At 41.6% G+C, this 27083-nt stretch overlaps 3 protein-coding genes across 5 annotated transcripts; 2 read left to right on the forward strand and 1 right to left on the reverse strand.

Moving 5' to 3' along the window:
* Positions 1–310: 310 nt before the first annotated feature.
* Positions 311–13464, forward strand: NDUFB6 (NADH:ubiquinone oxidoreductase subunit B6). The gene is made up of 4 exons (XM_065908434.1): positions 311–615; positions 4109–4201; positions 11254–11298; positions 13294–13464. The coding sequence occupies exons 1-4, from the start codon at positions 436–438 to the stop codon at positions 13360–13362; spliced, it is 387 nt and encodes a 128-aa protein (XP_065764506.1). The 5' UTR covers positions 311–435; the 3' UTR covers positions 13363–13464.
* A 132-nt stretch (positions 13465–13596) lies between these two features.
* On the reverse strand, positions 13597–14822 carry SMIM27 (small integral membrane protein 27). The gene is made up of 2 exons (XM_065908435.1): positions 14638–14822; positions 13597–14321 (listed from the first exon to the last, which is right to left on the reverse strand). Exons 1-2 carry the CDS (start codon positions 14680–14682, stop codon positions 14199–14201), a joined length of 168 nt encoding a protein of 55 aa, XP_065764507.1. The 5' UTR covers positions 14683–14822; the 3' UTR covers positions 13597–14198.
* TOPORS (TOP1 binding arginine/serine rich protein, E3 ubiquitin ligase) lies at positions 14423–25057 on the forward strand. 3 transcript variants are annotated; one of them, XM_065908429.1, is made up of 3 exons: positions 14423–14683; positions 16323–16517; positions 21514–25057. In XM_065908429.1, the coding sequence occupies exons 1-3, from the start codon at positions 14681–14683 to the stop codon at positions 24424–24426; spliced, it is 3111 nt and encodes a 1036-aa protein (XP_065764501.1). In that variant the 5' UTR covers positions 14423–14680; the 3' UTR covers positions 24427–25057. The 3 variants fall into 3 exon arrangements, with proteins under 3 accessions (XP_065764501.1, XP_065764500.1, XP_065764502.1); XM_065908428.1 differs by lacking the exon at positions 14423–14683 and adding an exon at positions 14922–15020; XM_065908430.1 differs by lacking the exon at positions 14423–14683 and adding an exon at positions 15007–15138.
* The last annotated feature ends 2026 nt before the right edge of the window (positions 25058–27083 follow it).

Below are 27083 nucleotides of genomic sequence, written 5' to 3' on the forward strand. Positions count from 1 at the left end.
AGGTGGGAGAGCAACTAGAGAGTTTTACACTTGGACGTCACATTCACTGAGTCACATATTCTCATTTTTTCAATATCCAGCACGCCACTTCTTCTTCATCATAACCTCTAGTTCTCCGGCCTCCCATAGTCTTCAGGGAACTAAGCGCCCGCCGCCCCGCCCAGCTGGGCCCCGCCCCCGTCGCTTCTGGGCCCCGCCCCCGCCGCTTCTGGTAATTTGGAACAGTAAAGTCGGCGAGGTGCGCAAGGCTTTGCGCATGCCCAGCCACTATGCACAGGTTGGAGTCGCTCGGGGGCAGGAACAGAGTGACGTTATAACGGCGCGCCGCTCCCAGGCGTCCTCGCAAGGTCGCTTTGCAGAGCGGGAGCGCGCGTAAGTGACAAGACCTTGGTTCGGGTGCGCGCCGAGTCCTGCTGCCTTGGTATCCGCAGCGACATGTCGGGGTATACGCCCGACGAGAAACTGCGGCTGCAGCAGCTGCGAGAGCTGAGAAGGCGATGGCTGAAAGATCAGGAGCTGAGCCCCCGGGAACCGGTGCTGCCTCCGCAGAGGGTGTCGCCTGTGGAGCGATTCTGGAATAAATTTTTGCAAGACGGAGCTCTCTGGAAGAACGTGGTGAGTGACCGCCCTCCCCAACCCCACCCCTACTGGCTACTGAGACAACCTGCTCGGTATAGCGGCAGTAAGGACCGACTCGCTCTGCGCCCGGAAGTTCCCCAAGGGAGAGTCAGGTTCAGTCGAGACTTAGGCTTGTCTGGGACTCCGTCTGGTCCCAAGGGTCATGCGGTGGATGTCAGGAGTTCGGAGTTGTATGGCTTTGGGATTGTCCTGCCCTTTGGCTCTCAGGTGTGATGAGAAGGAGGCGAATCTTTGCCTAGATTATACAGGACGCTACAGGTTGGGCTTTTTTTTGACTGCGGAAATCTTTCCTCAGAAGGATGGCCAAGGATTCACTAGAGTTAAAATCCAATGATTTTAGTATCCAAGGACACTTGTGTGATTTTTGAGGTTGAGATTACACAGACCAACTAACACTACATTTGACCCAAAAGCAGGATAAGCCTCTAGCTGGTAATGTAGCTTCATGTTAATTACTGTAAGAGGTCCTATTGATATGCTGTTGATAGCTGTGAAAAGAAGAGAAGTGAAAAGCAAAGGAGAAAAGGAAAGATATACCCATTTGAATGCAGAGTTCCAAAGAATAGCAAGGAGAGATAAGAAAGCCTTCCTCAATGGTCAGTGCAAAGAAATAGAGGGAAAAAATAGAATGGGAAAGACTAGAGATCTCTTCAAGAAAATTAGAGATACCAAGGGAACATTTCATGCAAAGATGGGCTCAATAAAGGACGAAAATACTATGGATCTAACAGAAACAGAAGATATTTAGAAGAGGTGGCAAGAATACACAGAGGAACTGTACAAAAGGGATCTTCACGACCCAGGTGATCAGAATGGTATGATCACTCACCTAGAGCCAGACATCCTGGAATGTGAAGTCACATGGGCCTTAGAAAGCATCACTATGAACAAAGCTAGCGGAGGTGATGGAATTCCAGTTGAGCTATTTCAAGTCCTAAAAGATGATGCTGTGAAAGTGCTGCACTCAGTATGCCAGCAAATTTGGAAAACTCAGCAGTGGCCACAGAACTGGAAAATGTCAGTTTTCTTTCCAGTCCCTAAGAAAGGCAATGCCAAAGAATGCTCAAACTACTGCACAATTGCACTCATTTCACATACTAGTAAAGTAATGCTCAAAATTCTCCAAGCCAGGCTTCAACAGTACATGAACTGTGACCTTTCAGATGTTCAAACTGGTTTTAGAAAAGGCAGAGGAACCAGAGATCAAATTGCCAATATCCACTGGATCATCGAAAAAGTTCAAGTGAGTTCCAGAAAAACATCTGCTTTCTTGACTATGCCAAAGTCTTTGACTGTGAGGATCACAATAAACTGTGTAAAATTCTGAAAGAGATGGGAATACCAGACCACCTGACCTGCCTCTTGAGAAATCTGTATGCAGGTCAGGAAGCAACAGTTAGAACTGGACATAGAACAACAGACTGGTTCCAAATAGGAAAAGGAGTACATCAAGGCTGTATATTGTCACCCTACTTATTTAACTTCTATGCAGAGTACATCATGAGAAACACTGGACTGGATGAAGCACAAGCTGGAATCAAGATTGCTGGGAGAAATATCAATAACCTCAGATATGCAGATGACACCACCCTTATGACAGAAAGTGAAGAGGAACTAAAGAGCCTCTTGATGAAAGTGAAAGACAAGAGTGAAAAAGTTGGCTTAAAGCTCAACATTCATAAAACTAAGATCCTGTCATCCGGTCCCATCACTTCGTGGCAAATAGATGGGGAGACAGTGGAAACAGTGGCAGACTGTATTTTTTGGGCTCGAAAATCACTGCAGATGGTGACTGCAGCCATGAAATTAAAAGACGCTTACTCCTTGCAGGAAAGTTATGACCAACCTAGACAGCATATTAAAAAGCAGACATTACTTTGCCAACAAAGGCCCATCTAGTCAAGGCTATGGTTTTTCTGGTAGTGATATATGGATGTGAGAGTTGGACTATAAAGAAAGCTGAGTGCCGAAGAATTGATGCTTTTGAACTGTGGTGTTGGAGAAGACTCTTGAGAGTCCCTTGGACTGCATGGAGATCCAACCAGTTCATCCTAAAAGAGATCAGTCCTGAGTGTTTATTGGAAGGACTGATGCTGAAGCTGAAACTCCAATACTTTGGCCACCTGATGCAAAGAGCTGACTCATTTGAAAAGACCCTGATGCTGGGAAAGACTGAAGGCAGGAGGAGAAGGGAACAACAGAGGATGAGGTGGTTGGATGGCATCACCGACTCAATGAACATGAGTTTGAGTAAATTCAGGGAGTTGGTGATGGACAGGGAGGCCTGGTGTGCTGCAGTCCATGGGGTTTCAAAGAGTCGGACACAACTGAGCTACTGAACTTCCTTAGCCACCACTATGTACATTTAGCACATTCTTTTGTTGAAGAATGTCATTCCTGAACTTTACTCTGCAGAAAATCATTCAAGTGCTATCTTTATTTTCAGTGTCTCTTCACATTTTCTTGAAGCCGTTGTTAAATCACATCCGTTATGGGTGGTGAATACTGTATCTCAGAATTCCTTGGAACTTTGGCTAATAATAGTGGTAATAAGTAATACGTGGGTGCTTACTTTGTGCCTGGTGCTTTCATGTGTGTTAAAAGTTTAATTTTTTACTATTGTAATGTAGAAACTGTTTCTCATCCTCATTGTAAGTATGTGGAAACAGAGACCTACACAAATTCAGTGATTTACTGATGGTCACAGGGCTAGTAATGAAGGAGTTCACTTTGAAATCCATGTGTATCTACTTTCTTACTGTGCTGCAAAGTCTGGTGCAAATTTTTCAAAGAGTGTCTTCAATACTAATTTATGGTGGTAAAATTCAACTCTCCTCCCCTCTCCCACTTTGTATCTCTGATATCACTCACTGGCAGCCACTGAAAGTTGACAGCTAGTGATTTATGGAAATAATCGTTTGTTGAAATCTGTCTTACCTTACTTAGAGTTAACGTTTTCTTCCATAATCATATCTGTTATAGTACTTTTAATCTAGATTATCCGTTCCCTGAAAGAATAGGTCTCTTTCATTGAAATTGGCTGCCATGGAAAAACTCCATTTTTAGCTGTCTTTTGCCTTTCTTTTTAAAAACAGCCGTGTGTAAAGGCACCTCAAAGTGAGCTTGGGACACCCTTATCCCAGTAGGTTAAAACATGCTTTTTCCAGCATTAGTGTACTCAAGGTTGTCCACCCTAAACCTGGAATGGTACAAATGGTGTTGATTGTGCGTATCTGAAGTTGATAAATCAGGGAAATGACTTTACCTGAAAATTCTGTAGTTTTGATTACTCTGGTTAAATCAATTAAACTTATCCTTTCATTTTTTAATTCCATATTTTATCATAAACTTATATTAAGGATATTTTTAGAAGTCTTTTTAAAGGCATATATCTATGCATATATTACTGTAGTTTGGCAAAAAAAAAGTGAGAAATCTATTTATTTCATGTATTTTTTTTCTCCCCCAGATCTATAAGACATACCGACACAGTATCTTTGCTTTTACTCATGTACTTATTCCTGTCTGGATTATTCATTATTATCTCAAGTATCATGTGACTGTAAGTATGCTTTAAGTATGTGTTTTTCTGAATTTATTTATTTTTAAAAATATTTATTTATTTAAGTATATTTGACTGTGCTGGGTCTTTGTTGCTGTGGGCAGGCTTTCTCTAGTTTTAGCGAGTGGGGGCTGCTCTCCATTGCAGTGCACTGGCTTCTTATTGTGGTGGCTTCTCTTTTTGCGGAGCACAGGCTCTAGGGCAGTGGGCTCAGTAGTTGTGGCACATAGGCTAAGTTGCCCCATGGCATGTGGGATCTTCCTTGACCAGGGGTGGAACTTGTGTCCTTGGTATTGACAGGCGAATTCTTAACTACTGGACCACCAGGGATATCCCAGAATATATTGTTGATATTGCACAAAATTATCTCCTCTGTCAATTTGCCTTACCCTCCTCTACTTAGTCGAAATAATCTGCCACTTATAACTGATCTTGAATTACTTTGAATCCTTTTCAGTAGAAGGTTTAATAAAACTTAACTAATGCATGGTTTTTCAGAAAGTTAATTTTTAAAAATAATTTTATTTATTTATTCTTTTTGGCTGTGCTGGGTCTTCATTGCTGCACCAGCTTTTCTCTAGTTGTGGTGAGCGGGGGCTTTTTCTAGTTGCAGCACGCAGGCTTCTCATTGCAGTAGCTTCTCTTGTTGCAGAGCACAGCCTCGAGGGCGGGCATGCTTCAGTATTTGTGATGCACAGGCATCCCCGAAGCATGTAGGATCTTCCCGGATCAGGGATCGAATCCATGTCTCCTGCACTGGCAGACCGATGCCTTTAACACTGAACCACCAGGAATGTCCCAGAAAATTTAATCTTTATATCAGTTGGTTACAACTTGAATCATATTTCCTCATAGAAATGATGTTTAAATGATCAGGAATGTAGTTGATCTAATAATACTGGTACAAACTCGGGGTCCTGAGTCCGGAAAGTGAAGTTGTGAAGTCGCTCAGTTGTGTCCGACTCTTTGCAACCCCATGGACTGTAGCCCACTAGACTTCTCCATCCATGGGGTTTTCCAGGCAAGAATACTGGAGTGGGTTGCCATTTCCTTCTCCAGGGGTTCTTCCCAACCCAGGGATTGAACCCAGGTCTCCCGCATTGCAGGCAGATACTTTAACCCTCTGAGCCACCAAGGAAGCCCTGAGTCTGGAAAGGAGAACAGAATTTCTGCTTCTTTTTTATTAAGCACAGATCTGATATAAGATAGAATTCAAAATGGATAAAGGTTGTCTTTGACATTTCTTTTTCCTTTGTTCTATCTGGTTTTTCACAACTTACTTTCTTTAGAATTCAGTGTGTCCAGAAGATCTACATGTGATGATTGAACTCAGCCTGTTGCCTTATTTTAAAGGCTCAGGATACTTTGGTGGGGGCTCTCCAGGTGGCACTAGTGGTAAAGAACCTGCCTGCTAATGCTGGAGACATGAGACACGGGTTTGATCCATGGGTTAGAAAGATTCCCTGGAGGAGGACATGGCAGCCCACTCCAGTATCCTTGCCTGGAGAATCTCATGGACAGAGGAGCCTGGCGTGGGCTACAGTCCATAGGGCCACAAAGAGTCGGACCCGACTGAAGCGACTTAGCACAGCCTACCTTGGTGTAGGGTGTTAGATCCCAGGCATGGTGAGGAAGGAGTACATTTCAGGGAGTGGAATGGAAGGAGAGTGGTGATAGTTGCCTGCCCAGCCTGGAGTTTTATAACCCAAAGAGTGAGGAGGATATTCTTGTACACAGTGATGAGTGTTAGGTCCTGAATGGATGGGGGGTGGAGGGTTGATGTGTATACCTGTTTGGAGAGCTGCTGCGGCAGCAACCTGGGGTAGGACGTTGGAACCTAAGCATGGGGAGGAGGACATCAGGGAGAAGTGTGGTTTGGGGCAGTGATGGGGTTGGCAAGCCAGAGTAAGGTGTCACAACCTGAATGACGTGAGGAGGTTATTTATACTGGAGTGTGGTGGTGGTGATGACAGGAGGTTGGTTATATTCATGTTGAACTCTATGTGGCAGGCAGCGAGAAGCTTTCCATTTTTAAATAGGAAAGTGAGTTGATAAGGTGATAGACAGTAAGTCTCCTACATATGAATGGATTCCATTTTGAGAGCAGATTCAGTAAATCCAGTTTGTTTGTTTTTTTTAAGTCCAACCAAGTTAGCCTAGGTACCCAACTAACACAATGGTCTATGAAGTACTGTACTGTAATAGGTTTATAGTATTTTTCACAAAAATAGTACATAAAAGTGACAGTGAACAACAATAGTACCTTAAAAAGTACAGGAGTACAGTACAACACCTGACTTACAGGGGCTGGCATCAGGTGAATGAGTAAGAAGAGTTACTAACTGGAGAAGGGAGAGGGGGTGGAAGATGATAGTGTTGAAGAATTGTCAGCAATAGGAGATGGAGGGCAAGCTGCAATTTAACTCAGGCCTTACATGATTGGGCATGCAGACACATTTGCATCTTTGAAAGTTTGTGACTTGAAGGTTTGTGTGTAGGGGGCTTGATCTATTTTGGAAACAGTGACAGACTTTATTTTCTTGGGCTCAAAAATCACTGCAGATTTTGACTGCAGCACTGCAGTCAAAGATGCTCCTTGGAAGAAAAGCTATGACCAACCTAGACAGCGTATTAAAAAGCAGAGACATTGCTTTGCCAACAAAGGTCCGTCTAGTCAAAGCTATGGTTTTTCCAGTAGTCATGTATGGATGTGAGAGTTGGACTATAAAGAAAGCTGAGCACTGAAGAATTGATGCGTCTGAACTGTGGTGTTGGGAGAAGACTCTTGAGAGTCCCTTGGACTGCAAGGAGATCCAACCAATCAATCATAAAGGAAATCAGTCCTAAATATTCATTGGAAGGACTAATGCTGAAGCTCCAGTACTTTGGCCACCTTATGCAAAGAACTGATTCATTGTAAAAGACCCTGATGCTGGGAAAGATTGAAGACAGGAGGAGAAGAGGATAACAGAGGATGAGATGGTTGGATGGCATCACCAACTCAATGGACAGGAGTTTGAGCAAGCTCCGAGAGTTGGTGATGGACAGGGAAGCCTGGCATGCTGCAGTCCATGGGGTCACAAAGAGTCGGACACAACTGAGCAACTGAACTGAACTCATCTATTTAGGAAAACATAAAAACATAGAACTGTAGGGTGAGTTGGAGGGAGGAAAGTACTGATGTCAGGCAAATCAGCAGAGGCTGTTGCAGTTTACTAGATGTTAGTTGATGAGAATCTGATCAGGGCAGAGATAACAGGAATGAAAAAGTAGTGAGCCAGAAGATACTTTTTAAAGAAATAACTCAAGGTGGGGATGAAATAAAATTTCACAATCATTTTTACTCTAAAATTTTTAGCCTTGAAAGTTCAGGGAAGCAAAATTTGCCACTCCACAATGTCTCTTTGGTATGCAGATTAAAATGACATAAGCCACTCCCATTATGTTTCTGTTGGACAGTGTTAGACAAGACAAGAGATACAGCTTCCCTGGTGGCTCAGATGGTGAAGAATCTGCCGGTGAAGAGACCCGGGTTCAGTCCCTGGGTCAGGACCATCCCCTGGAGAATCCCCTGGAGAAGGGAATGGCTACCCACTCCAGTATTCTTGTCTGGAGAAATTCCGTGGACAGAGGAGCCTGGCGGGCTAATCTATCAGGTCACAAGAATTGGTCAAGACTGAGCAACTAACACTTTCACTAACTTCTTAAAATAATGTAGATTAGAAGACTTGTTCCAGGAAGGGAACTATCACCACAGATAACCATAATATGAACTCTAAATGTGGTAGGCAGGAAGGAGCCTAGCAAAGGCTACTGAAATTCCCTACTGTGTCCCATCGTCTCTCATGGTCCAGCAGACATTTGTTTCCCAAAATTTTGCTCTTCTGTCTCCATGTGAATTGCCTTCCTCTTCAGCGAAGTCTCAAACACTTACTCCCAGCGTCTTCTTTTGTTTTTAGCCTAAGATGGTATTTAACTCATTTTGGGAGTTACTTGGTTCTCCTGGGTCTCTCCCATGTATAGATGTTACTGAATTTTGTTTGCTTTTCTCCTATTAATCTGTCTCATGTCAACTTAATTCTTAGACCAACCAGAAGAGCCTAGAAAGGTAGAGGAAAATTTCTTCCTCCACAACGAAGGTTTTAAGTAGGACTTTGTAAAGGAAGGCTTTCTGGTGATGGGGAGGAAGTAAATTTGCTTAGGAGCACGTGCTGCCCTGTCAGTTTCTGAGGAAGTCTGAGTGGACATGGCCTGTCTTACATGGTAGAGACATGAGATTAGTGGAGGCCAGTAGTTGGGGGTTAGTGAAGAATTGGGGGTTAGTGTTTCATTGTATAAACCAACAGAAAATCTTTCTTCGGCCATTTAAAGGGGGCTAACAGTGTATGGCTAAGGTCAGAGTGTAGTTTACGTTTCTGTCATTGACGAGCTTAAACAAAGTTTTATATTCATGTTCACCTACACGTCCACAGCCCGCTTTATATCATGATGGTGGTGGTTTAGTTACTAAGGTGTGTCCCACTCTTGCAACACTATGGACTGCAGCCTGCCAGGCTCCTCTGTCCATGGGAATCTCCAGGCAAGATTACTGGGGTGGGTTGCCATTTCCTTCTCTAGGGGATCTTCTCAACCCAGGAATCAAACCTGGGTCTTCTGCACTGCAGGCAGATTCTTTACTGACTGAGCTATCAGGATAGCCTTGTATTATTATACCTCTTATTTTTTTCAGTGTCTTAACATGCTGGACCCTAGAGAAGAAAAAATGTTACTGTCTGTGAAATTTTTTTTTAACATCTAAGAGTGGTTTTTATGTGCAGAAGTAACTGTTCCAATTACCCAAAATATAAATTAATATGCAGTTTCTTAGTTTCAAATTTAAAAACTTTTCTTGATTTTTTAAATTGTTTAAAAATTTTGTTAACTAGATATACATCTAGTAAAATATGAACAGTCTCTTTTCTTTGTTCTTATTATCTTTGGATAATTCAAATTGAATTTCCATAAAACAAATTTCCTCTTACAAATATCATCAAATTCTCTTAAATGTTTTAAACTGCATTTATATATTTTATATATTCAGTTTTATTTTTAAGTATTTATAGCAGGGTTTCCAACCTCCAGGTTCTAATGCCTAATGACCTGAGGTGGAGCTGATGTAATAATAATAGAAATAATGTGACAGTAAATGTAATATGCTTGAATCATCCTGAAACCACTCACCCCCTCATCCCCATGGAAAAATTATCTTCCAGGAAACTGGCCCCTGGTGCCAAAAATGTTGGGGACTGCTGAATTTTACAGGACACATTAATGACCCTGAAAAGGAAAATCTTTTTAAATTTAAAATTCACATACCTAAATGCATTTTAACTAGAATCCTTATTAAATTTGACATTCACCTGTTTATACCTTGACTTAATTTACCTTGTCATAGTTATATTTAACTGAATATTTATAGGATTGAAAAAGCACTTATCTCCTCAAAGAAAAAGATTTAACCACCTGCAGTTGCTGGGTTAACAATTTGAGCCATTAATATGGTGGCTTATCTGAGAAATTCATACTTCTAGATGATTTTTCCTGGACAGATGGACATAATTAAAGGTTTTGTGTCAGTAGATGTCCGCAGGCCTCTCCTTTACCTTACTCTTTCTCTTGATTTGGGTAGACCTGCATCCTCAGTACTGTTATAGCCAGTTCTCTTTAGCTAATACCTTTATGCTGCATTAAATTGAACATTCTCTGAAGATATTTCAGTATCTTCTTGCCTCTGGCTGCAGTTTTTAGCGACATTTGAGTGTCCTCACATTGTTTTATGTTCTCTCCTGCTTTTGGTTCCAATTTGCCTGAGTCTTACATCATGCAAATAATCTTTTAAATTTTTTGGTGTGGTATCTTGTGCAGATGTGTGTGCTTAGTAAGTACATTTATGTAGCACCTCCTGTGTACAAGGCACTGATCTAAACACTGTAGAGATACAGCACTGAACAAGGCTGATTAAGTCCCTGTCTTTAGGAAATGTTTGTTCTAGTCTTGGAGACTGGCGGTGAATAGATAAGCAAACGTTGTAAGATAATGTTACAGAAGGTGGTTAAGACTAGAAGAAAAACTGAAGGGTAAAAGACTAGAGGATGAGAGGGGCTGCTATTCTAATTAAGCTCTTTGAGGAAATGCTCTTTGAAAAACGTAAATGAACTGAGGATATGGAGAAAAGCATTTCAGGCAGAGGAATCATGAAGTGGGAGGGTTCTGAGGCACAAGCAGGCCTTACAGATTGTACTAACACAGAGGAGCCACTGCGACTACAATGCAGGCGGTGGGGTTGGGGGAGGTAGTATGAGATCAGAGAGTTGGCCAAGGACTTTGGCTTTTTTATTTTTTCTTAATTATAAAACTTTGAGCAGAGGAGTGATGCATCTTAATCACTGTAGGAACTTCTGTGGTGGTCCAGTGGTTAGGACTCTGAGCTCCCAATGCAGAAGGCCTAGGTTCCATCCTTGGTCAGGGAGCTAGATCCCATATGCTGCAGCTAAGAGCCCGCATGCCACAACTAAAGATCCTGCATGCTGCAACTAAGACCCAGTGCAGCCAAATAAATAAATATTAAAAAAAAAAGAAAAAAAGAATTACTCTACTCTTTCTGCAGTGTGGAGAATAGACTGTAGGAGGGCACATGTGGAAGCCAAGAGACCAGTAGGTGAAAAAATGGTAGCGGCTTGGACAAGGGTAGTAGTATATTAGAAGCGGTGAGAAGCACTTAGATTCAGGATAAATCCTCAAGGTGGAGTCAGCGGGATCTGCCAAGAAGTCAGGGTTTTTGGCCTTTATAATTAGGAGAATGAAAGTGCTGTCGCAGAGATAGGGAATAGTTTGGGGCTGAAGGATGTTAAGTGTTGGGCCTGGTTAAGTTTGCAATGCCTGTTTGATCAAGTAGATCTTGAGTAAATAATTGAGTGTATGAGCCTGGAGCTTAGTAAAAATTTGAGATATGATCGATTTATTTTAGAAAAAACTCTAAAACCATAATTAACAGAGAATTACTTTTATTGCAGACAAAACCATATACCATCGTTGAAAAGAAGCCCAGAATATTTCCAGTAAGTCTTAAAACATGTTTTTTCTTTTGCCTATATTTCTCTCTCCCTTCCCAAATGATCATTAGACTAAAATTCTTCTTGCTGAAAGTTTAAGTACCTATTGCGTAGTCTTTAAAAAAAAGGAAATAGTGTGATGTAGCAATTGGAGTTGAACCTGGGACATGGGCACATTCTTTTCACCCTGGCTGTAAAACTTGTGTGACCTTTGTAGTCCTAAAGTGAATTGAAGGTCCCAATAGTTTTTCATTGGGTGCCGTTTCATGTGGGTTAAGGACTTAGGGCCTTAACCAGTGTTTGACCAGCCTGTGTGTAGAAGGTTACTTGAATGGGACCGATTTTGCTTCTGGAGGAAACACCTTTGTTCATTGTTCTTCCTGACTCCTGGGGGGGGTGGCGTGCTGCGGGGGCACATCCATTCTTTTCCTTTATCAATCTAGACCACATCTAAAATGAGGACTGGGAAATATGCCCTTCTTAGGGTTATACAGCCTTTAAAGTCTACCTCCTGTTGACAGAAGGTTGAGGGCCAGAGAAAACCATCACAGGCTTTTGCTTCTGTACGTTCGGTTTCTTGGACCATCTAGTTCTCACATTTGGCAGGCATGGAAAGAAAAACTTGGTAGGCATCTAACCTTTGTGCTTACAGTCGGTCCTACCTGCCAGTCTGTGGTTTGTACACAGTTACCAAGTCCTTTCATGTCATGTCCTCACCCCGCTGCCTCTCCACTCAGCGGCAGCTACGTGGAGGCCACTGAGACACACTCTGTCTCAGGCGCTACCTCCGCCTCAGTCTGATCTTTGCATGGTGCTGGGTCCCTGTGTTTACTGAGCTTTATGGGCTTCTCAGAATCTTCAGTATTAGCTCTTACTCTTTAGAGATTCAGAAACAATCCATCTGATTTTCTAATATTGCATGGTCCTGAATGTTTAGATTCTTATTTTTATTTTTCTTCTCAAATCAGCCACTTCTTACCTGGGCTTACGTTTCTTAAAGTACATTCCTAAGGCAGCCATTAATGTAGTAGTTAAACCCACACTATAACTTTTTTCCGGGTACTTCTCCTAGAACCTCTAAGTTATTGGTACTTCTAACTGATAGTGCCTCTTGTTTCCATCTCTTAGCCTCCAGCGCCAGTGTCTTGAAGCCAGACTGCTAAGCCAGTGCCATGTAGCTCAATTTTTATTACAGCAGCATTCATACCAGTTCAGGTTATTAATTTCTGTGTCAGGGTAAAGCTAGCTGTGCCAACAGGTTTTCCCCAAAATGCATACTGGTTTACACTAATACAAGTTTGTAGTCCTGAGCAACCAGCACAGGGAACGGCAGGTGGTGATGGGATGATTCTGCCCTTCTCAGCCAATTCATGCACTGTCAGGCTTACGGAATCTGCTATCTTAAACAGAGAGCTGAAATGAAAGCTAAGTACTTTGCCTGAAATTATGCAGCTTGTCATTGGAGGGTTCCAGGATTCACACTACTTGGTTCTAGCTTTAAGTCCCTTCCTGTTCTGCCACACCCACTGTATTTAGGTTTGGAAAGTTGGAGAGACATCTGGACCAGCTGCCTAGGCAAAGTTTGCAGGTCTGTCTCTAATATCTCTTCTGAGCCAAAGAGTAAACTGGTGGCTGCCCACCATATTTAGTTGCTGGGGATACATACCACCTTGTATTGAAGTGAAGCTATTTCCCTATAACTTCTTTCTAGGGCTTCTCCTGTTTCTTGGGGCCAAGCAAATAAAGATCATCCTTCTGTCACTTTGTAAAGACAACTTTCATGTCCTTTGTGGTCGTTTGGTTTGAGTAAAGCTTCCCCTGTTTGTTCCTTATTCCTTAAGATTTTGGATACTGGTTTCTTATCTTTAGACAGCTTCTATTTTACCTATGTCACTTTTAAATGTGAATGCCAGAACTGAGCTAGGTTTTCCAGATGAGCTCGAAGGGGAACTGTTGCCTCTGCTGACAAGATTTATCACTAATGCACCTTTGTTTCTCTAGGGTGATACAATTCTGGAGACTGGAGAAGTAATCCCACCCATGAAAGAATTTCCTGATCAACATCATTGAAGATTACTTTAAAATTTCAAAGGTGTATGAGCCTAAGTTTGTTGCTACATTACCAACTTATTGAAAGTACTTTCTGGAAAAGTAATAAAGTTTACTCACATATGTGCTGTCTGTTTCTTCCCAACCTGTGCCATTCTCTCAGTACAATTTGAGACTGAATTATCTAACAATAAGTAAAAACTGGACAGGCTAAATAAAAATAATATGGTCAGTTACCTACTTTTTCTGGCCATTTTTAACCTGGAAAACAGAATGTAGAAAATTGTTTAGTCACATGATAGTTTTTTCTTATACTGTACTTAATTTAGTTGATGTGAAGGTATACAACAGAATGAAATGTTGCAATAAAAATAAGAACAGAAATTACAGCACACTTTGTTTTAAAGGCTTTCTGGAGACATTTTAAAAGTATTTTAGAAACTCTAGATAAAAAAACTGTCATTTGTTTTGCATTGTTATCCTTCCTCGTGTTTTCTTCAACTCTTTTTGAACTGTAGCTTGCCAGGCTCCTCTGTCCATGGAATTCTCCACGCAAGTATACTGGAGCGAGTTGCCATTTCCCGCTCCAGGGGATCTTCCCCACCTAAGGATGGAAGTGGTGTCTCCCGCGTTAGCAGACAGATTCTTTACAACTGCATCACCTAAGATCCTTGTGCTTTCTTATATGAGAACCTAAAAGACAAACCTCTTGGTATATGAAAAATCGACAGTTAGTGGTTACTATAACGGATGGTATACAAGTGAATTTGGGATCATTATATTAAAGATTTTATTTTAAATCGAGACAAGTATCAGAGGTAAAGAACTGTATATGCATGAAATCAAATCCAGAGGAATTACAAATTTTCGTTCATTCCGAAGATTTTGTCTGGGTATTCCTTGCTTAGTTGTCGTCGTGCAGCTACAGTTGATGCATAGATGACGTATCCCCAGGAGAGCAATACGACCGCGAGGAGCAACTAGGAAATGGAGTAAAAACAACCTTTGAGTGGCACGTCCTCCCGGCCCCCATCAGGTTGCCGCGCACGTTGCTAAGGTGGGGATTTTAGTGACAAACTCGTATAAATGTGGTTCCGGAAGCGAGTTCACTCGGTAGCCCTTACGTAAGAAGCGGAAGACCGTGTCCTCCAGGAAGAGGCGGAGTCGAGGTTAGGGAGTGAAAGGCTTAATTCAAGAATGGATTTTAGAGTTTCTGGGCGCTGAAGATATAGGGGACCTTCCACCCGCGGGCCTCGAGCGTAGACCCCGGGGAGGCCCGCCGAGCCCGGGACCTACCGCGGAATAAATCCGGTCTAGGGTGCGGCGACTCACTGGCTTCATGGTAAGGCGGTAGCAGTGGTTCGCGGGCACGGGCGGAAGCCGCAGGCCCTACGGTAACCTCCGGGGCGGTGGCTGCCGGGCGGCGGCAGCCATCTTTCAGCCGGGCGCTAGCGCCCGCCCACTCGCCTCCCCGCGCGTTTCCCATCAGCCCGGCCGGCCTCTTCCGCCCGGAGCTGGGGGGCGGTGTCACGTGCTCGGGGGCCTACCGCCTTAAGGGGAGGAAGTGAGAGAAACGAGAAAATAACGCTAGAAATGGGTTTATTTTACCGCTGTGAGGGATAGGCTTGACTTGTCACCGGTCGCCTTTCAGTTGTAGACCAGTATTAATGCGAGATAAGGTACCGTCACATGCATTTAGAAGTTTATTTGGAAAAATAACCCACGGTTAAGTATTACGCCGACGTCTAGCACTGAAAGAATTAATGTTTCTAACCGGAATCTGTTCCCACGGTATAGGTAGGTCGCGTATTCACGTTTGATTTAGAGTACAGCCTGCTTTTATATAACTGACGAGTCGTTGTTGGACTCCCTGTTACTGGAGCTTTTCTTAAAAGTTTTTGAGAACGCAATGGCTTGTTGATATCAGATACTTTTAAGAAGAAATAACGTGGCACGAATTACCCGACGTAATGTAGCTGCCAATTAGCAAGTGCTCATCGAGCATTTGTATGCTTAGAACTGTAGCACGGTCAAATATGAAGCCAAAGGATGGGGTTTGGCACGCAGGCCGTTGTACCAAGAATGTTCGGGACGCTTACATTTGAAGCGAAGAATGGGACAACGGGGCCGCGTTAGGCTCCGGATGTTTTGTTTCTGTAATCTCAGATATCACCTAAACAGGGTTTTAATACATATTTCGGAGAGCGGGTAAGGAGAAGACGTTATCTGTTTTGGGAAAATTTCAGTTCCCACTGATTTTAGGTCAGATCCCTGTTCATCTTGACTGGAGTTGATCTCTCAAGATTGATTTGGGATTCCATTCGAATCCTGGTGGTGGCTGTTACCTTTTCAGCCCAAGTCCCCTCCCTTCCGGATAACTCGGTTACTTTATCGAACACCAGAGATAGTTTGAGTAACTTCTCGCAGAATTTGGCGAGGTTTAAATGAGACCACAGCCCTTGTAGCTCAGCTGGTAAAGAATCCGCCTGCAATGCGGGAGACCTGGGTTCGATCCTTGGGTTGGGAAGATCCGCTGAAGGGAAAGGCCGCCCCCTCCAGTATTACGGCCTGACGAATTCCCTGGACTGTATAGTCCATGGGGTCTCGCAAAAAGTCGGACACGACTGAGTGACTTTAACTTTCAGATGAGACCAAGCTAGTTATCGTGTCTTTCAGGTAAGTTAGAAGCGAACTTTAAGATAGTGAGCTTGTAATCCCCAGGTATTACTCGAATTGACGGTACGTTAGCGATTTCGTCCTGAGGGGTTCCCGTCGCTCTCCTTCCAGGAGCGGAGGAAAGTGGGGGAAGGGCTGGACTCGGGCCGAGCCCGCTAAGCCCCGCCCTCAGCGCGGGCGTCCTCTACCGCGCATGCGTCACGCGGGCCGGTGCTGTGTTTTGACGCGCTGGGGGCCGGGAAGTGGGTTTTGGTTTCTGCCCCCGCCCCCCGTCTGCCATTGGTGATGAGAGCTTTACGTCACAGGGGTCGCAGCAGCCGCCGGGGTCTCCGCTGTCTCGCGAGGAGGGTGAAGCGCCCCCGCCTACTCCCGCTTCGGAGGGCCGGCGGAGAAGTCGTAGAGTTCGCCTTCGTGGATCCTGCCGTCACCGACCCAGCCTTCTGGGCCGCCGGGAACTGGCCACAAGCGCCCCAGCCCGGCCTGCGCCGGCATCCTCTGAGGTGAGTGAGGTCGGGAACAATGGGGCGCGGGGGTCGGAAGGGGGCCGGGAGAGCAGGAGCTCCAGCCTGCAGCGAGGCCCAGGGGCGAGAGAGCTGCGGTCCGGGCCTGAGGCGCCGCGGTGAGCCGGCGGGCTAGGCTTCGGGCGAGCGGCTTCTGCGGCGCACCTGTGGATCCGTGCCGGTGGGCGGGGGAGGGCTGCTTTCCGAGACGCGCTCCCCAAAGCGCGAGCCCAGCCGCGTACTGGAAGGAGCTTGGTCTCTGGGTGGGGGGTGGGGGGGACACGACACAAAGCACAAACATTCGAGTCTGTGGTGTCGCTGCTGCAAGAGGTGTGACCTTGGGTGGTCATCTCTGAGCACGTCTGTAAAATGGGAGTAACAGTATTTGAGTTCGTTGGGATTATGTAATGCACGGGGTGCCTGCCTTCGAACCTGGCAGGTGGCAGTTCTCACCCAAAGGAAGCGACTGTCTCTAACTCTGGTAGTTGTCTGTTACACCCCGTGAGCCTGTGACTTCATCCGTCGACTCTGCATCTCGCTTCACGGGCTACTTTGGTAGACTGGAAGAGGGCGGTACTGAGAGGAGGCAAATAGTGCTCTGGGAGGAAAAGTAAATAGAATTTTTGATAGGTAATTTTCAAGTTAATTGAAGTAAATTCGGAAGGGGTTATCGAAGATTTACGTTAATAACGGTGAGAGTTGGGGTCTCTGGCTTTGAAAGCTTTACAGTCAGCCAAAGCAGTCATGCTTAGCTGGAATGAGCGGCTTTAGAGGGTAATGGTTCCCAAGCAGTTCCTTTTATTGCTGAAACTGGAATTAAATTTCGTTGGGTCTGGTGTAAATTTAAATTTTTTAGGGTTTGGTTAGTTGATCGTTTAAATTGTTTGATTTCTTGGTATTGATGAATAGATTGCAGTGCAGAGAGGTACACGGTTTCTTTAAGGTCACAAGAGATAGGGCCCAGATTGTTTATAATAGTTTATGAATATTATAATAGTTATAATACTTAGTTGATCCACCTGTGAACCCTTTTTAGCCATTTTGCTTACATATATTAAATACGATAATGATACTAATATGAGGATCATTCGCTTGTCGTCTTTCTGGGCATTTATAATCAGTTATGGGTGATGGAAATTACAGAAATTAATTTTATCTTCACATAACATGGGATAACAGTATTAAATTCTTACTCCCCACCAAGCACTATGCCAAGGGTTTATGTGGAATATATCTCTTCACACAACCACCTTTTCAGGTGGATACTGTTATTTAAAACTTTTTAGAATTGAGAAAAATGTAAGGTTTTTTTCTCAGCCCTGACTCTGCATTAGAATTAACATCACTCCATGAAAACATAACTCTTTGGGAGGTATGTCCAGTCTATGGACTAATTTAGACTTCCAGCTTCCCGACTCTTATCAGCTTCCACCTGCCACCCCTCCCCCCCAATTCTAAAGATGATAAATTTTATTTAGAATTTGAGAGGCAGTTAAGGGGAAAGGTTCAGAAGAACTGATTAATCTTCTCTTCATGGGGAAATTAATTTGAAGTTCTAATTCCTAGAGTACTAGGATAGAGAAACTTTTATTCTAGGGTGCTTCTAGAATCTGAAGCACTAAATCTGCCATCAGGTTGCCTTTGCTGCCTAACCCAGAATTCTTCCAGCAAAACTACAAATCTTTTTTTTTTTTTTTTCTTTTTTTTTTTTTTTAAATATATATTTGTTTGGCTGCCCTGGGTCTTAGTTGCATGTGGGATATAGTTGGCTGGTTTGGTATTGAACCCAGGCCCCTTACTCACTGGGAGCGCAGAGTCTTAGCCCCTGGACCACCAGAGAAGTCCCCCAAACCTTCAAATCTGTCCCCTTGCTATCTCTGTTTTATGCCTTAATTTGTATTTTTGAAACAGCTTTGTTGAGATATAATTTATATCTTATCAATAAAGTTCACTTCTTTAAGATTTATAATACAATGGTTTTTAGTGTGTTTATGTAGTATGTTTCTGCAATTATAATTGAACATTTTTATCATCCTAGAAAGAAACCTTGATAATCCTTACCCAGGCTTCCCCTACACACATCCAACAATCACTGGTCTACTTTCTATTGATTCTGTTCTGTACATTTCATATAAAATAGCATATAATGTGATATTTTGTGATTGATAATGAAAAGATTCATCCATGTTGTAGCATGTATCAGTAGTTTGTTCCTTTGTATTGTCAAATGTTCCATTGTACGGATAAACCACGTTGTATGGGTATACCACAGGTGGAGACAGCCTCCACCTGCCTCCACTATCACCCTTCCTTCCACCCCAATTCTAAAGATGATAGATGTTAGAATTCATCAGTTGATGAGCATTTGACACTTTTTAGCTATTAAAACTCTTTAGCTTCCCAAGTGTCACTAGTGGTAAAGAACCCATTTGCCAATGTTGGAGACTTAAGGGACATGGGTTCTTTCCCTGGGTCAGGAAGATCCCCTGGAGGAGGGCACAGCAACCCACTTCAGTATTCTTGCTTGGAGAATCCCATGAATAGAGGAGCCTGGCAGGCTACAGTCCCTTGGGTCGCGTAAGAGTCAGAACTTAAGCAACTTAGCAACGACGACTATTCATTTAAAAGTTTTTGTGTGGGCATATGGTTTTGTTTCATTTGGATAGATAAAGTGTGGAATTGCTGGGTCATGTGGTAATAAATTCTACTTTATTTGAATTAGCACATATTTTTAGTATTTAGTGATGATTTCAAAAGACTAGATCCCTTATTGATGATTTACATTCATTGCCATTGTATGATGTTTCTCATGAATACCATTCTTTATAGCTAAAGTAACTCCTATGTAGAAATATGAAACAGAACTAAGAATTTTTTCTTTTTACCTACTCTGCATAATGTTACCCATCATTCTTTATATACTTGTGCTGTCAAATTGGTTAACAGGCTTATAAAACTAGGGAAAGGAGGACTAAAATTCCATCTTAAAAAATTTATAATTAGTGAAGTTTTGTTTTATTTGAACTTGAAATTATTATCAAATAGTTCTCTTTAATAAATTCATTCTGGGTTGTAAATCTTTGTGTTAAACATTTCCAGGTCACACAAAAATTCTGTATTCCAGAAAAACAAATTAAGGTAAACTGTATTAACTAGAAATTCACCAGTCATTTTCAAAGTCTAGTGATTTCTTATATTGAGAGGCAAACTGAAGTCCAGAGTTAATGTGGATTTCTCCAATTGACAGAGTTAGTTTTAGGTGAAACCTGGTCATCAGTCCAGATCTGGTGCCCTCTCCACTCTTTTCCCTAATGCCCACAGAGTCTCTTAACAGTTTTTATTTTTAAAAGATTCCCCACCTTGAGTCGGAGAATTTAAAAATATTAGAAGTAGGGGGAAATGCTGAGAAATTTATGTCACATTAAGTTTATTTATAATGCTCTTCTATTTAAGAACAGTGGTAATTTTTGCATTCCCACTGTAGAAGACAGGACTGGAGGTATTTGGACCCCCTTGAAGAAACTTGTTCAGCATTAATTGATTTCCTATTAAGATATGGCTCTGAGAAAGCTAAGATGCACTAGATGAGCAAATTAATTTGAAGTCTGTGGTGAAATACTTAAATTCCACAATCACAGATTTTTGTTGTGGGTTTTATTTGTTTTTTGTTAGAGCTAGATATGGCCAGTGAGTCTCTTGTTTAGAAAATTACAGTTTTTATTATTTGACTAGATATCAGTAGACTGTTCATGAGACTTCTGTGATAGAGGAGGTGGAGAAAGAGCAGTAATAGGCCCAGGAAAACACAGAAGAAGAAACACATATTTAATATTTATAAAATGATTAGTATAGAAAGCAACTAAACAGGGAACAAGGCCCAGAAGTAATGCAACTAGATTTCAGCTCTTGAAAATTCATTTAGTAAATTATGGGCCAATGTAAACTGATAACATTTCAAGAAAACAGAACGAATCTTTTAAGATTCTAGTGGTCCTTGTGAGAATAGATAAGGGAAGGAGGCTGAAAGCATGATTTCAAGATACTTTGTGAGTGACTAGATTAAACAGGAAGGAGAAGAAAAGCTTCTTAGGGATACTGAAAGGAGTCAGTGATGAACTGAACATAGTAACAATAGTAAGAGTAACAGTAGTTAACATTTACTTAGCAGTTGCTGTAAGCCAGAGACTGGCCTTGAATGCTTTTACAGTTATTTCATTTAATAATCTTCACCAATAGATCCTTTTTTGTGTTTGGAAGAATCATCCACAGAACTGTTTCAAATAGGGGAACTTTATGGTATGCAAATTTTCTCACTAAAGCTATTTTTAAAGGTACATATATAATACCACAAACAAAACAAGTAGTCCATATTGTTTGGGGTGTGTGTATGAAAGATATAAAACCATACATAGAAATAATTCTGAGAATTGCGATATTTTTGGTTTTTGTTTTCTGGAGAAGGATGGGCTTGGAGGAGGGGCACATAAAGGGACAGTTTAAAAAATCTGGAATAACCATGAGAAAATGTTAGTTGCTAAATCTGAATGGTGGATATTTGGCTACTTGATATATTTTCTTTTGCACTTTTTTGTATATATCAAATTTTCCTCAAATTATCTTTTTAAAAGGAATAATAGCATAGTATAGAATATTTGAGAGCTTACTATGGCACTTTTTCTAAGACCTTTTTCTTTTTTTAAACATCTTCACAAATCCTGGGAGGCAGGTTCTAGTATTAGTGCTCATCAGATGAAATTGAAGCATAAGGATAGTAACTCGTCTATAATCACACTGGTAGTGTGCAACCAGGATATGAACCAGGAGATCTGACTTTAGAGCTAGTGCTTTAAGTACTGTATTACTATGCTACGCTGTCCCTTTATGTTACAGACATGTACTACTTTTCACTGAAGTATGTTTCAGTCATTTGCATTTTTTTCAGATTTAGTCATTTCATTTTTATCAGGTTACTGATGTATTTTTTTCCCTTTTACAGATAATGGCATCAGCCGCTAAGGAATTTAAAATGGACAACTTTTCACCTAAAGCTGGCACTAGCAAATTGCAACAGACAGTACCAGCTGATGCATCTCCTGATTCTAAGTGTCCTATATGCTTGGATAGATTTGATAATGTGTCTTACTTAGATCGCTGTTTACATAAGTTCTGTTTTCGCTGTGTACAGGAGTGGTCAAAAAACAAAGCCGAATGCCCACTGTGTAAGCAGCCCTTTGATTCGATTTTTCATTCAGTGAGGGCAGAAGATGACTTCAAGGAATATGTCCTAAGACCTTCATACAATGGCTCTTTTGCTACTCCTGATGTCCGACGATTCCGCTATCGCACAACTATGACAAGGGAACGAAGTGCTTCTGTTTATTCACCTAGTAGTACCGTGAATAGAAGAACAACAACTCCACCAGACAGTGGAGTACTATTTGAAGGGTTAAGCATTTCATCGAGACCTAGAGATGGTGAAATTCCTCCATTTATGAGACAGATTTCAGTAAGAAGGCCAGCTACTGCAGATGAGAGATCTTTGCGGAAAATTCAAGAACAGGATATCATTAATTTTAGGCGAACTCTCTATCGTGCTGGTGCTCGAGTTAGAAATATTGAAGATGGTGGTCGCTACAGGGACATTTCAGCTGAATTTTTCCGTAGAAATCCAGCTTGCCTTCACAGATTAGTCCCCTGGTTAAAACGTGAACTCACAGTTCTCTTTGGAGCTCATGGATCTTTAGTGAATATCGTCCAGCACATCATCATGAGTAATGTTACTCGCTATGACTTGGAGAGTCAGGCATTTGTGTCTGATTTGAGGCCGTTTTTGCTTAATCGGACTGAGCATTTTATACATGAATTTATCAGTTTTGCTCGCTCTCCATTTAACATGGCAGCCTTTGATCAGCATGCTAATTATGATTGCCCTGCTCCTTCATATGAAGAAGGTAGCCATTCTGATTCTTCAGTCATAACAATATCTCCAGATGAAGCTGAGACCCAAGAGCTGGATGTTAATGTAGCCACTGTTAGTCAAGCACCATGGGATGATGAAACTCCAGGACCTTCTTACTCAAGCTCAGAGCAGGTGCATGCTGCCATGTCTTCCCTTTTAAATACTTCAGACAGTTCAGATGAAGAACTTGTAACAGGAAGAGCTACATCTCAGATACAAGGAGTACAGACCAATGAGGACCTAAATAATGACAGTGATTCTTCTTCAGATAACTGTGTCATTGTTGGATTTGTTAAACCTCTAGCTGAGAGGACCCCAGAACTTGTTGAACTGTCCTCTGATTCTGAGGTGGAGTTAGGTTCTTATGAGAAAATGGAGACCATGAAGACACAAGAACAAGAGCAGTCTTACAGTTCTGGTGATAGTGATGTTAGTAGATGTTCGTCTCCACACTCTGTCGTTGGAAAGGATGAACAAATAAATAAAGGTCATTGTGATTCTGGTACAAAAATCAGCTCAAAGAAGGAAGAGAAACGATCTATATCATTGTCCTCTCTCAGAGACCTGAGCTCATCCCTCAGAGGAGACAGAGTATATTCCCCATATATCCGCAGACACAGAAAGAGGGGAAGATCGAGGAGTTCAGATTCACATTCCCAGAGTAGGAGTGGGCATGATCAGAAGAATCGCAGAAAGCATCATGGGAAGAAAAGAATGAAAGGCAAGCGATCCAGAAGCAGGGAGAGTAGTAGACCTAGAGGTAGAAGAGACAAGAAGAGATCAAGAACCAGAGATAGCAGTTGGTCAAGAAGAAGTCAAACTCTGTCTTTAAGTAGTGAAAGTTCTAGCAGATCAAGATCTCGTAGCAGTGATCGTGGTAAAAGAAGATCACGGAGCAGAAATCGAGATCGTTACTATTTGAGAAATAATTATGGCAGCAGATATAAGTGGGAGTATACTTACTATAGTAGAAACAAGGACAGGGATGGCTACGAGTCATCTTACAGGAGGAGGACTCTGTCCAGAGCTCACTATTCCAGACAATCGTCAAGTCCAGAACTTAGAATTCAGTCCTTTTCTGAAAGAACAAACGCTCGGAAGAAAAATAATCACAGTGAAAGGAAATACTACTACTATGAAAGGCATAGATCAAGGAGCCTGTCTAGTAGTAGATCAAAGACTGCATCTACAGGGCCTGACCGGGTGAGAAATGAAAAGCCTGGTGGGAAACGAAAGTACAAAACACGGCATTTGGAGGGTACTAGTGATGTTGCTCAACCATCGCATGAATTTGCTTCTAAAGTAAAGGAAGGTCACTATTCAAAATCATCAAAATTGGATGGAAGCTACAAAAATGAGAGTGACAGCTTTTCAGATAGCCGATCATCAGACAGAGAGACAAAGCACAAGAGGAGAAAAAGGAGGACCCGCAGCCTGAGTGTAGAGATAGTTTATGAAGGGAAAGCTACCGATACAACCAGGCACCATAAAAAGAAAAAGAAGAAACATAAGAGGAAGCATAAGAAACACCATGGTGATAATGCTTCACGTTCCCCAGTTGTGATTACCATTGACAGTGACAGTGATAAAGACTCTGAAGTAAAAGAGAATATAGAATGTGACCCTAGTGGTCCTCAAGACCCTCTCCAAAGTGAATTTTTGGCTCCGTTTGAATCTAAAGATGTAGTTACAATAGAAGATGAATTTGGTGTCTTGAGCAAGGAGTGTGATATTACCATACTTAATAACAACTTGAATAATGCCAATAAAACTGTGGATAATATATCACCCCAGGCAGCTTCAATTGAACAAACTCTTGATGTAAGAGAAGAGAGCACCTTTGCCTCTGATTTTGAGAATCAACCCAGTAATGTCTCTTTTCAGACTGAGCCATCAAGGACATCATCGTTAATGTCAGTGTCTCTTGGTAGAGACCATGATGTGTCTTAAAACTGCCAAAGCATCTCTTTGAGAATTCTGATGGTATAAAAAGAGAAGAAAAGAACAGTGTCATCTACTGCAGTCTGTTTAGAGATGACACTTGGTGAAAACTGTTTTCCCCCTTAAAGATATTTTGTGAGTTTTTTTGTTTTTTTTTGGTGTTTAAAAAAAAATTTGTAAAAATCATTATTTGTTCAAAAAGTATGTATGTTCCACCTTGAGAGATATGCACTTTTAAGTGAAGAAAATGATATTGCTAGCAGTTTATTTAAAACTTGGGATCCTTTTTAAATAAAAAATAAAAATTTTAGAAGTTATTTCGTAAAGCCATATGGTATTGACATATTTTTAAAGTAGCCAATGAGTATTTTTGAATTTCTTTTTGAGAGTTATTCTGGAAATGTGTTATAAGCTAGAAGAATCCCTTTGGACAGTCTTTATTTTTCTTCTGAAAAATTTGTATGATTCAAAACCATTTCTTCAGGTTAAATTGAGGCATTTTAATCTGCACAGCTTATCCTGACATCTGCCAAAAGAAAAATTTAAATATTTCCTTTATATACTTGTTTATCTGGACTGCCAGTAAAGCAAATGTGTATTCAACAAAAGAAAAAAATAAAACAGTAACACTTTAAAACGATCCATAAATTTTTTTTATGCAGTATTTTTTTAAATCATTATAGTGGAGCTAAAGTCTTATAAATTGTTAAGGCTATCCTTGTGTTATAAATAGTGAATTTCACAGTTTTAATGCGAACTACATTTAACCTCAGACAGTTTTAATGATTATTTTAGTTCTTTAACTTGATTATGAAGAGTATGTTTCTTGTTTTCTGTCTTCAGCAAAATGCAGTTACAGCTTACTAAAAACAAAACAAAACCCTTGCCTGTCTTCTTTTACTTAAATAGTTCTTTTACACAAAAGGTCTGTTTGTTTTCTTCTGTTTCAGAGGTGATAAAAACTGCTAGATACTGGTAGCCTGATGTAGGATTGATTGTCCGTGAACAGTGGAACTTCGATTAGGTCTAAATTAGGTGTCACTTTGCCTGGCTGCGATGTTCGTTCCTTGTTCAACAGAAGTTAGAAGGCCTGCTGTGTGCCAGGTTCTGTTTTAGGTTTTTAGAGATTCAGTGACGGACCAAAGCAGCTATGTTCCCTGTCCTCATGGGACGTGGATGTATGTGTATTTGTAAACATGACAGACTATAAGTTCTCTCGAGAGAAAGTATAATTTCCTATAAGAGCATACAGTAGGGGCCTAATCTTAGGTGGAAGTGATGGTTGAGACAAGTAGCCATTAAGCAGGAGTAGAGTTATTAGTAAAGGAGATACACAGAAATCCAAGGATGGAAAAGGAGTCTGGTATACTCCAGAAACTAAAGGCAGGTTTTGTTAAGGGACAAGAGTGTGGGACCAAGCTTTGTAGGCTGTGCTTAGAGTTTGTGTTTATCCTACGGGCAGTAGAAAACTGGTTAAAATGACAAAAATCTAAAGTTGATACTGACAATTTTGGTAAGCTCAGACATTGAGATGTTGTGGGATGATTATAGTTAATCAAGAAATACACTTTGAAATTATGAAATGACTAGTTTTTCTTAAGTATGTAAGAGTGCTTAAAAATGTAAGAGTGCCGTTTTATTGTACATTCTACTTTTGCATGGTACTTTAATGAAAAAGCTCAAAGCGCTAGTGGAAAGCCATCTTCATACATGGCACCATTGCATCATCCTCCTAGGTGTTCGGGCCCCAAATTTCCAAGTCTTTGATCTTTTTTCTCCTTCAGCCTTTTCATCCAATCAGTAAATCCTGGTTACTAGATATTTTTCTAATATTTCTAATGTGTCTGTATCATCATCCAGTCTAGACAGCCATGATCTCTTCTTGTGCTATCATAATGAGTCTGCCTGCATCCACTATTTGCCTCCATCCATTCTTGATGTAGCTTTCAAAAGGCCTTTACAAACATTTTTTATCCTTTCATTGTATTTAAAATCCTTCAGTAGCTTCCTGTTATTCTTAGGATATTTATGAAAAGGAAACGAAAGTCCAAATAATACGAATTACAGACATCTGCTTAATTAGAGACTGTAGTCCATCTTCAGCTTTTCTCTCACTTCATTTGTGCCTTGGCCTCACTGACATGCTTTGGGTCTGTGTGTGTGCTGCTCCCCACTAATTCACAACCTTCATGCATAGCATTTTTCTTCTACTGGAAACTAAACTCTGTAGCTAAACTAGATTACTGTTAAAGTGTGCCCTCCCACTCCATTCCTGTCAATCATTTGCTCTTTAACAGCCCTGGATTCCTTTAGAGCATGCATCACTGGTTGCAGTTAATTACTAATGTCTTCTTTCTCACCGCTTCTCTTGTGGCTCAGCTCGTAAAGAATTTGCCTGCAGTGCAGGAGACCTGGGTTCGATCCGTGGGTTGGGAAAATGGAGAAGGGAAAGGCTGCCCATTCCAGTATTCTGGCCTGGAGAATTCCACGGACTGTATAGTCCATGGGGTTGCCAAGACTCAGACATGACTGAGTGACTTTGACTTTGACTTTCTTTTCTCTCACCTGTCTGAAAGTTCTTTGGCAACTGTGTGTTCTGCTGTATACCTTCTCTTTCACATTGGATATGCTTAAAACCCTTACTGGGTGGAAGGAAGTATAGGTGC

The sequence above is a fragment of the Muntiacus reevesi genome, chromosome 17, assembly GCF_963930625.1.
Source record: "Muntiacus reevesi chromosome 17, mMunRee1.1, whole genome shotgun sequence".
NCBI lineage: Eukaryota > Metazoa > Chordata > Mammalia > Artiodactyla > Cervidae > Muntiacus > Muntiacus reevesi.